This window comes from Macrobrachium rosenbergii, chromosome 42, assembly GCF_040412425.1.
Source record: "Macrobrachium rosenbergii isolate ZJJX-2024 chromosome 42, ASM4041242v1, whole genome shotgun sequence".
NCBI lineage: Eukaryota > Metazoa > Arthropoda > Malacostraca > Decapoda > Palaemonidae > Macrobrachium > Macrobrachium rosenbergii.
Window position 1 is genome coordinate 43993822 of NC_089782.1, and position 12500 is coordinate 44006321.

General features: G+C 34.0%; 1 protein-coding gene across 6 annotated transcripts in view; it reads right to left on the bottom strand.

The window, feature by feature from the left end:
• LOC136828370 (hematopoietic prostaglandin D synthase-like) overlaps positions 1 to 12500 on the bottom strand; it is a 403954-nt gene that overhangs the window by 20708 nt on the left and 370746 nt on the right. For 4 of the 6 annotated variants that reach the window (XM_067086328.1, XM_067086327.1, XM_067086329.1 and 1 more), the window contains exon 2: positions 5731 to 6205. In XM_067086328.1, coding sequence (XP_066942429.1) covers positions 5731 to 5866 — 136 coding nt within the window. In that variant the 5' untranslated portion in view covers positions 5867 to 6205. Of the gene's footprint in view, positions 1 to 5730; positions 6601 to 12500 lie in introns of all 6 variants that reach the window. The other 2 variants (XM_067086325.1, XM_067086326.1) reach the window with 1 other exon arrangement.

Genomic DNA, 12500 nt, shown 5'->3' on the forward strand with positions numbered 1-12500 from the left:
TCCTCATAACCTTACTTTTGTTTCATATTTATTTAATCTTTCTACTCTAGCAAAACCTATCAGACACTTTAACCAGTTTCGGGCGTTTCTCTTCACTGTCTTTTATCAGGATTGCATAATTTGTGAACAACCAACTTTGTCCCGTCCATCTCCAATCCTTTCTTTGACTTCTCGCAACACTCCAGCCTAATATATGTACTAAATACATAAATATTCACTTTAATGTGACTATACGCTATGCACGTACACATGTACATACGCGTTTGATATCGATGTGCTTTACAAATCCCTACAAAAGCAGGGAAATGCCTTGGAACAAAGATGAAAGCTTGGTAATCACTGTATCCTTGATTCCATGACGATTCATTAATATGTTATTCACGTGAAAACTGTAAAGTGTTATCGATTTCTGTAAATTTCAAAGTACAAATAATTACGTTTATTTCCTATGCATGCACCTTGTCACATGTTATTAATTACAGAAACATAAAACGTCCTGCAGGCAAACAGGAAACGGTAAATTAAAATAGTAAACGATTCAGTGGGAGTTTAATTAAAATTCTGGAAAATGGTGTTTTCAGATAAAAAAATTCTTTTGTCATCTTGGGGAGCACTCAACATGTTATTTGTATGTACTAATGTGTTTGTGTCTGAGTATGTGTGTGTGTGCGCGTATGTGTATGTATGTGCGTATGTGTATGTGTGCGCGTATGTGTATGTGTGCGCGTATGTGTAAGTATGTGCGTATGTGTATGTGTGTGCACGTATTTGGTGTGTGAGGGCACTGGCGGATCCAGGGAGGGGGGGCACCTGGGCACGTGGCCCCCCATGAAAAATGACAAAATAATAATATTGAAGATTTAGATAATAACATAAATAAGAAATATAAAAATGGGGAAAAAATCTATTATTATAGAAATAATAATAAAATTGAGAGAGATAATATAACACACAAATAAATGTGTGTGTATGTTTTATATAAAAATTGGTGCCCAGCCCCCATGAAATTTTTCTGGATCCGCTAGTGTGTGAGGGTACATGTTTGGGTGCCTTCTGCCATTCATTATACACATATTCAGTTTATTTCAGTCTGATAAAGAAACACGATAATAGCATTGATACATTACCAAAGTTGGAAAATCCCCAAATAAAATATCGAAATAGTTGTCAAAATAAATACTATGTCAAGAGTGACACTTCAAATGGTGACACCAGTCATGTGTTTCCATGTCAGCGCAAACTGACCGAAACCCAGAGTCAGGGTTTGGGCAATAAAGCAAGAAATATCTTCTTCACATCATTAAAACTTGAAGCTAAAACTTTCTCAAGCTACGGAAAAAGTTTTATAGCTCGTCGTATGGAAGTTTGGGAGACGGCAAAAAATTTTATTGCTGTCATATCGTGTCATGACGGACTATTCTGATTCGTCAGCTGTAACAAAATGCTTGCACTGAAGTTGCGTTAATTATAGGTAACTGAAAATAATAATATTCGCAAGCATAAGCTACATGGAATACAGTTAATAAAGAGAAAAAAAAAAATATATATATATATATATATATATATATATATATATATATAGTATAATAATATATAAAAAATATATATATATTTATTCACACACACATATATACTGTACATATCATAATTAGGTATGATGAAGATTAAGAGTAATTTAAAGTATTTACGTGAAGTCGCTAGTAATTTCTTTTACTGTACAAGACAGGCAGACAATCTACCTTCATGCATATTTATGAAGGATGCTCTGACTTTGTACCAAGCATGATTGGAATTGTTTCAACTATGTAAGAGCTACGAAGATAATTAAGTGCGGCACACTGATAGATAGGCCTCCATGCAAATCTTTGCATGATCGCTTGCGTTTGTACCAAGTTTAACCAAAATCCCCTAAACTATGTTGGAGGAAGTAGCTGGGATGACAAGGTAAGCGTGACACAAAAGACAGACAGTGTACAAACGGAAGGAAAAACTTTGTCCGTACTGGACTAATAATAATAGCCAACACGAATAAATTATATTAAAGCTTAGGAAAAAAAAAACTTGACCAAGATACATTTAGCAAAGATTGCAAACCAACTTCTTCGATCAGCAGCTGTGAACATTGGACATTTTATGCATATTAATATTTCAGTAAGAATTTTAAGCTGCTCTAAAAACAATTTCTCTATTCCTCACACAGAGCAATCCAACGAAACCACCAGTTCAGTCTCACCAACAACTGAAAAAATGTCACTTGAAGAAAAAAGTAACTTTCACTGAATACTATTCTAAGCTAAAACCAGTGATATTTTTCCTTTTTCATTTTCTTGTTTCCATCCGTTCACGAATTCTACATGATTATTCAACTCCTCCTGACCTTTTTCCACTTCGTTTCGTTCTTATTCATTTATCGTAATACAATTTAACCTCTCCTTATCCAACGTCTTTTACCTCCTTTCTTTCTGTTGGCAATTCCCGACTTTTTTCTCTATGCAATTCTAACTTCTTTCAGTGCAATGAAAGAATTGATTTGTAACCCCATAGCTCCAAAAATAACGATAAAATAAAAAGACTGCAGAGGAAAAAAAAAAATCAAATTGTACAATGTAACGATATAGGGGAGGAATGAGGTTTCAAAACAAGCAAGGCTCCATAGCCCTTTACACTTACACCTACACCAACACCTTCACCTACACCTACACACATACACCCACCCACGCACTGGACTTGCAACACTCCTGTCGCATCTCTTTATATTTCATCGGTCAATGATAATAATTCAGCTAACACAGGGTGAATTTAATTCAACCCTTATACCAAAATCTTGTCATTCTAATCCACAATACTTCTTCTACCTTTTGGGAATTGGTGACTCAATTCTACACCGCTGAATAACAAGAAAAAGAAAGAAAAAGAGGGAAACAAAAGAAGCAGAAGAACAGCGACGACGCGCAAAATTGAGTCCCTCATTTCCTATTCTCTCAGTCGGCTCCTTCCTCATCTCTCGAGTATTCAAGAACCCGAAACGACTTCTTTGATCACTACGTCGTAACTCCGGTAGATGTAAGACCGGAGTAGATGAGTTTTGGGTAGTAGATTGACTACCTTTCTCTAACATCCCCCCCCCTTTTTTTTTTAACTTTATTATCATGGGTAATATCCTATCACGTTTCTCATTATAGGGAACTTTTATAAAGGCGCCGTAACTTTTTTACTGTTATTGTATTATGTGTACGTGGGCTATGCATAAGTTTAGTTACAAGGATGCCTATGTATATTACGAGTATTAAGGGCTAATATACGCGATGTATAAGTGCCAATACGTGTAAAATATTATAGATATGTATGCATATAAATATGTGTAAATAATATAATTTATAATATTGTATAATATATACTATATATATATATAATATATATATATATATATATATATATATATATATATATATATATATATATATATATATATATATATATATATATATATATATATATATATATATATATATATGACTGACTTTTTCACACTAAAACCTTTCTCCTAACAGGTAGGGGCTCGAGAGAAGAAAATCAGCTGTCACTGAGCACTTCATACTTTTATTTACTGAATCGATGAAAGAAACTCCCAGTGTTAAAGCAGGAAACCTCCGTTACAGCATTAGCTTGCTTCAAACTTCAAACTGAAGATCGCTGTCTTCAGTCACCTACAACGACAACTAATAATAATAATATTTATTAATAATAATAATAATAATAATAATAATAATAATAATAATAATAATCATAATAACAATTATATAATTAGGAAGGAGAATGTCCTTAGGAGTGTATGAAATAAAAATAATAAAAATAATAAAAATCTGAGGGTCTAGTAAACTGATAAAAGTTGAAAATAACGACTGTGTGTACGACTAGGAATATGCATTCCATTTTTTATTAATTAGTCTTCAAAAGTGTCTTAATATGACTTTCCCTGCCTGAGAAATTTATAAGTAATAACAATACAGTATTAAGAATACGCTTTCCCTAATCTAAGAATTCGAGTGTTCAACTAATCTTTCAAATGATCATTACTACACTATAAAAGCACTTTTTTCTTATAATGTTTTTTCTTATTACAAAAATCAAAAGACCAAAATACCATTAAATAATCAACTGACGTTTCGACAAATAATAATAATAATAATAATAATAATAATAATAATAATAAAAATTAGGCGGTCATTTACAAAGAGTAAATTTATATAGGACCGACTCTTTTCACCAGTAAATGACCGCCAGATCACGTTGACTCTGAAACGTCAAACGTCAAAAAACAACAAAACTAAGACGATAAGAAAACTTTATATATCTGTAGGAAACTTGATACACCAGCTACACACAGGTGAAAAGAAGAATGTAAGAAAAACAGAGAAGACTTATTTTCATATAAACTGAAATAATAATAATAAGCCGTTATTTTCAATAATAATATAATAATAATGGCCATCACCAAAACCTCGTCAACAACAATAATTAAATCACAGTAATGAATGGGAAAGCTTCTTGAAGCCTCCCAAGGAGCTTAATAAATTGCTGAAGACCCGAATTCTTGGCAATCCTTCAAGATCTGAAGCCCTTGTCTCAAAGGAGATTCTCTCTCTCTCTGCTCATTAAAATGAAACCTTCTCTCATTAGCATAATCATCAATCGCCACAAAAGAAGGTTTTACAACACGGTGCCATCATTCATTCTGATGACTCGGGAATTTCGACAATGCCGACCATGCTTTATTTTGTGGTATGTTTTGTTATGTCTTAATTAAAGTTTACGCTTTGTTTTGCCTGATGGCTTATACATTGCTTTACGTTTCCGTTTAGTCATTTCTAATTGAGATGTTTGTGTTTTGTTTTTTTTTTTTAGTGTGTGAATTTCTAAAAGCTAAAAGTCTAGAATAACTTTTTTAAACAGAATTCTTTCTTTTCTGTTTCTTCTTGTCATAGAAGTGTCTCAAAATGGAATGATACTCTTCACCTGCAGTTTTTCTCTTAACATTTTAAATGGTAACCAATAAAATACTGATGATAAAATCTCTGTATTAACATCAGTCTTCTTCACTAGATGATCTACCTTGATACAGCCTCTAACCCAGTACGTGCGAAGTCACCACACACTCCACAGCAGCTATTTAGCTGTCTTTTTCTACAGAAAACATACGCATGTTTTCTGGAATCCTGTAACCGAACTTTGGATAAATTAACTATATTCAGTAGCAAATTTCATGTAGCACAATTACCATGGGTACGACATAACCTTCTGGAACATGTCCCGATAGCGTAGTTCACCAGATCCCCGTGTTCTTCATTGGAGGGGTGGGTAGAGCGCTCGGCTAGCACGCTGTTTGCCCAGCGTTCGACTCTCCGACCGGCCAATGAAGAATTAGAGGAATTTACTTCTGGTAATAGAAATTCATTTCTCGCCATAATGTGGTTCGGATTCCACAATAAGCTGTAGGTCCCGTTGCTAGGTAACCAGTTGGTTCTCAGCCACGTAAAATAAATCTAATCCTTCGGCCCAGCCCTAGGAGAGCTGTTAATCAGCTCAGTGGTCTGGTTAAACTAAGATATACTTAATCTTTCACCAGATCTCCTATCAAAGACCTCCTCACCTCCACTCGCCCAAGCCGACGGTCTAAGAATGCCCAAGTCCTCCTCACACCTGTGCCAACACCCCCAACCCCAAACTCACCTGGCTTCTTGAAGGGCCACTCGGTCTCCCTGGAGAAGCGGACGTCCTCGTAGGGCTGGTCGGCGGCTGCCAAGACCCAGCGAACGGGTTCGCCTCTGCCCCTCAGGTTGAAGTACTTCAGTTTGTACTGAGGCATCTCTTTTCTTCTCTCTTGCGTCCTTCTTTCTGTCTCTTTCAGATCTCGGTTATTTTCCCGTTTTTTTTTCCTGGTCTGTTTTCTTTGTTTCGTTACCTTTTTTTTTTAGTGTCTTGTTTTTTCCTTTTACTTTAGCTAGATTTCTTGACACTAATTTATCTCAATTCAGAGTTCGGAGACCAAAGAAATGTTTCCTTAATTTCTATATCAACTCTCAAGTAAAATGAACTTATTTTCTTCTATCGAAAGAAAACATCAGGTTAATGTTTCATTTTGTCTTCACTATTCTCTTATAAACACTCAAGTCTCCAAACCAGCGCTGAACATTACCCGCACTTTCTGAAAGCAAAGTATAAAGAATAATAATTCAATTTCGTAAAATTAAACTTCCAACTTCCCTAACTTCCAAACAACATTAACCGCGCAAACTTCCACGTAATATGGAGCGAGATTTCTACACAGCTAATCACAGCCGATTCCGACTTGATTTCCCAGTTCACAGCGTCACGAGTTTAATTATATTTTTGAATTCAATTTACTATTCGACTTTTAAAGTCCACCTTCTGAAGACGCTCTTTTTAGATGTTAAATCAATAATGTTCAAATTTAAACGAGTTCCTCGAAGACCTTTGATATTTTTCTTTTTCTTAATTGTTATTGACTCGAACCAAAGGACCACAGAGGTTGGTGTTCGTGTTCCTTCCAGACTGATTCGTTCCCATACCAATGTTCACCTGCAAAAGAGGAAATTAATATTTATTAGATATTTTGAAAATAGGTAATCGGATTGTTACAAGGTAAGTGTAAAATTTTTTTTAACAAAAACATAATTCAAAGAAGGTTCTTAATTAATCCATATCTAGATGGTTAGCAAATGCATACCATTGCCATGTAGAACAACAATAAAGCACTCAGAATCTTATATACATATATGTATGTATATATTTACATACATTTATTATATATATACATATATATATATATATATATATATATATATATATATATATATATATATATATATATATATATATATATATATATATATATATATATATATATATATATATATATATATATATATATATATATATATATATATATATATATATATAATCACAATTGAAATACATGCAAATTTCAAAGGTTATCTAGTGCAGCAACGTTATTACAGTAAACTGAGAAGCGAATCTCATTCTTAAGTTATTCATCATGACAGCGTCCATCAATATCTCTCGTCTTAGTAAGACAAATGACCCGTTTCTGAATGAGAAAAACGCAAATCAAGAAAAAATAAACTGCTATTCTGGAAAGAATTCACAACGATTCTTTTTCTGGGATTATCTTAACAAAGTCCAAAAGCGACCTTCTTAAAAGAAAAACGATTTCGCCCAAATGAAAAATTTAAATGGGCCAAAACTGACGATCTGGAAAAATACCTTCCGAGGCGAAGACAAGAAATTAAATTTTCTTTCATACCTTTTTCGAGATTAAAGATTTTTACATTTTTCTTTAGCTCTTGATCCACGCAAGCAACGACTTATATATATATATATATATATATATATATATATATATATATATATATATATATATATATATATATATATATATATATATATATATATATACAGTATATATATAAATATATATATATATATATATATATATATATATATATATATATATATATATATATATATATATATATATATACATTGGCAGTGGAAAGAACAGCTTACAGATAAAAAGTTTTTAAATTAAATCTAGAAGCAGCAACTCTATGAATATACAAAAACTATTCTGAAAATAATGTTCCTTCTGACATATAAAAACAGACCGTGAAAAACGTACGGGATTCTCATGTTTAATAAATAAAAAGACTACACGGATAAAATTCGAGCGTGTCTTGAAATAAAGATCTCATACGTTATATATGCAAAGATATTCTATCATTGAAGAATCCCGTGCCTGTATTTTCAAAGGCAATTCGAATAAGTGGTTTTCACGTGTGTGTGTGTGTGTATATAGTATATATATATATATATATATATATATATATATATATATATATATATATATATATATATATATTTATATATATATATATATATATTCTAATGGTTTTCATATATACAAACACAAAGCTTACTCTGATAACAACTATTATCACGTTTGATATATACTAACCTACCCTCCCAATAAAGGTTCTTACGTCTTATAAATACAAAAATTTTCATAACATAATGACTTTAACTCTTATAAGCACACGTTCTATTAAAAGAAGACTGGTTTTCATACTGAGATGCCTTTGCTTTTAAAGTTTATGGTAATGGTTACTATAAACCTATTCACCTTAAAATTTACAACGCAAGTCAAAATATCGTGTCCATCTTCTTCAGTGAATGTCCATATTATACGTACTAAGCATGACCACAGTTCGTGAGAGAGAGAGAGAGAGAGAGAGAGAGAGAGAGAGAGAGAGAGAGAGAGAAATCTGATCTTCAGATGCCGTTCATTTTATACAGACGAATTATCTAATGCATGTGTGTCACACAGAGAGAGAGAGAGAGAGAGAGAGAGAGAGAGAGAGAGAGAGAGAGAGAGAGAGATACTCCCCCTCAACAGCAATTAACTTCATCAACTTTATATCTGAAAGAAAAAGGAACGTCCAGTCATCCAAATAAATTCGGGTCACGAAGCATCGCGATGAACCTGAACATCAGCATTCGAGCCAATCCCCCGTCCGTCCCCGCCGGCCGAATGTCCCGTCTCATTAGAGTCGACCAGCAGCCGCTCTAAAAACGGCGAGCAGTGGCACACACAAACACACTTATTAACCGGTTGCAAATGTCGGGCTAATTGGAAAACTTTCATTTGTTTAACGACGATTTCAATGGCGCTAAGCGACGGCAGTTCATTTCCATACCGGGCAATAAATGATGGTCAGAGCGCGTGCAGGCCTGACGCAAAACGGATGAAGGGCAGATTGGGATCGATGAAGGCTGACGCGAAACAAATGAAGGTCAGAGTGCGACGATTGATGTCAATGGACGATACGAATGGGTCAAAGTATTATGAGAGGAGGTGAGTATAGGTATGGATGACTTACACTGTGTGGGTGTAATCGTTTTAAAATAAACCCCCGTTTTAGCTTTCTGTGAAAGAGATGGCTATTTGTCTGTTCGTCCGCACCTTTTCTGTCCGCCCTCAGATCTTAAAAACTACTGGGGCTAGAGGACTGCAAATTGGTATGCTGATCATCTACCCTCCAATCATCAAACATATCAAACTGCAGTCCTCTAGCCTCAGTAGTTTTTATTTTATTTAAGGTTAAGGTTATCCATAATCGTGCGTCTGGCAACGCCATAGGACAGGCCACTACCGGGCCGTGGCTGAAATCTTTATGGGCTACGGCTCACACAGCATTATACATTGTACAGAAAACTTGATTGCGCCGAAGAAACTTCGGCGCATTTTTCACTTATTTAAGGCAGCCTTTAATCTCAGGGCGGGGTTTGATTTATATATAATATTAAAGTCCAGTGAATGAAGGTCAATCTCAAATGTATGAAGGTTAAAGTTCAATGTATGAAGGGTTATATAAAACAATTAATGAATGCCAAGTTACAAAAACTGAATGTAAAAAAATAGATTACCCAGAGAGAAGGAAATATACATATAATAACTACAAAAGTACAATTAATTTGCAATGCAAAAAGTGAGGATAAAATACAATGAATAAAATTTAAAATATAATGCACTGAGGTAAACCTACAATGAATGAGCCCAAGTGTAATCAATGAGACTTACGTACAACTAATGACTGCCAAAATACAGTGAAGGAAAACTAAACTACAATGTATGAAGGTCAGAATACAACGAAATACTCGAAGATTAAATCTAGACACTTTCATAAGACCTCCATTTGTCAAATCTAGACACTTTCATCAGACCTTCATTTCTTTATGTGAAAGAAGGAAGACTGAATACTGAAGGCCTCTGTGCAATAAATAAATAAATAAATAAATAAATAAAAAGAGGAAATGCAATGAATAATACTGAAGACTTTCTATTCTTGGTGGAATTCGCGTAATACTAATCTAGTCAAATGAGTAGCTAGAATGACCACTGAGACAGCATACTTCCGCCAGCCCCAAAATCCTCATGTATATGTATATACATATATGTGTGTATGTGTATGTATATGCATGTATGTATAACCATTAATTCATAATCCACACTCAGACGGTATTTCGTTGAAATCCAAAATATGCATAAAAGTATAAATATACTCCTTTGCCGTGTAATGCTCCCAGGTTCTCTTCAGTCTGTCCTAGTTTAGTATATTGTTAAGTCATTATTAAAGCATTGTATGTAGGTGGTCGGGTTAACATCAACGATGTAACAGGGAGAGAGAGAGAGAGAGAGAGAGAGAGAGAGAGAGAGAGAGAGAGAGAGAGATAACCCTCCTGACACCAAACACTTCCAGTGTCACACTCACCCACTCACTCACTCTCTCTCTCTCTCTCTCTCTCTCTCTCTCTCAGACACACACACACACACACACACACACACATATATACACACTTACGCGCGCAAAAAAACACATACACGCACACAGAGGTGACGGAAGAACAAAGGAAAGGAAAAACTAATTACCTGACACGTCAGTCCAATGTTTGGCCAAGACTCTGATCACAGATGGACCACTTACCCCCTCCCCACCCCTTCCTGACCCCTTGTGACACGCCGTTACCCATCCCCCAATATTTGCCACGATGCTTCCTCTCCGAAAGACCCCGTTTTATCTCTCTCCGGCAATTTGGTGACTCTTCTTTTCATGACTTTTTAATTAAATGGGAAGTTGGCCCCCCTTTTTTTTTTGGCTGTAAGTGAAGTGACTGTTTCGTGAGGGGAAATATCACGGGACTTTTTGAAGCTTTTCTTTACCTAAAAGATTATCTTTTATGGTGCAAGTTATCTCGTTATCTCGTAAGATAACGAAAAAGATATTTTTCAATCGTCTTGAGTTCTTCTCATCAGAATTTTTACCTATCTATCAATTTATCTGTCATCTATATACTCGTATATATATATATATATATATATATACATATATATACATATAAATATATGTATATACATATGTGTGTATGTATGTATATGCCTGTATGTATAACCACTAGTGCATATATATACATTTGCAATTCAAAATCTATTTCATTTTACGGAAATATTTAATCATCTTTGTATTCTTTCAATAGTATGTTAGTTTTTACAAGACATAATCAAGATAACTATACCAAATTCACAGTCCAGCTGGTCTTTCTAAGAGTTATTATCAAATGATTTCAAAATAACTTATCCTGAATAAAGCAAAATTAAATTAAAAAAAAAAAAATTTGGGCAAACTCACCACATTCATTTTCGCCCACATAAGATACCACCCACGGCTTTCCCGTATGTAACTAGGCGGACTCCCCCTCTCTCTCTCTCTCTCCCCCCACCCCGCCCCCTTCCCTTTTCAGGACTCCAGCATCGATCATGGCTTTTGTGGCCCCGACAATAAGAACAAACACGTAATTAATTTGGGTCAATTTTTCATCTCTCTCTCTCTCTCTCTCTCTCTCTCTCTCTCTCTCTCATTCACTTACTTTTTTAGGACAAAAGCTACATATTTTCAGCTTTGATGAAATGACCATCACTGCATTCATTTGGATTAAGACAGTCTCATTTCATCGAAATATCAGTGGCTTGACAGAGAGAGAGAGAGAGAGAGAGAGAGAGAGAGAGAGAGAAGATTAAAGTTTGAGTTAGAGAGAGAGAATTTAAAGAATAAATTTTAAGAATTAAAGTTTGAGTTAAATATATATATATATATATATATATATATATATATATATATATATATATATATATATATATATATATATATATATATATATGATTATTATCATTTTGTACGTGATTCATTTATCACACATTACCACAGGTGAAAAATAAGAAACTAACCGTTTCTGGATGTCCTCATACAATTTAAAGAATAAATTTCTTAATGTGAATTTCTATACAAAGCAATAAGGTTAAAAAGTCAGTGTTTTCAAAAGACATTACTCCCTGAATATATTGATGATAAATAGATATTATATAAATATCCTGATAGTGTATTAAACAGTGCATTTGAAGCGGCAAAAAGACTATGTATCAAAACCAGAAAGAACCTACAACACAAAAAATTTGCTTGTTCTATTATAATAATAGTATAAAGATATCCCTCATCTTCTTAAGAATTTTGTGTGTTTAAGTGCAACAATGAAAAATGTGTGAACTCCCCAGACAATGTGTGTGTTCTTGTGACAACTTTTATATTGTGGAAAAAGTGTGTGTTCATATATTTGTAGGTGAGAACAATCATATTAACTAGGATAAAGGAACATATTATATCATGTATAAACTTGATCCTTTAATATCAAAAGAAATTTGAAATTGTTTAAACTTTAAGGTAGGCAGTCCATCGATCACAAGGAAGCCAATTCAGATCAGTTTCCAAACATATGACACCTGTCTATCAACTGTTTATCATTAACCTAAACCGGCCTGAGTGAGGATATGGAGCCTCTAACGGTTGTGT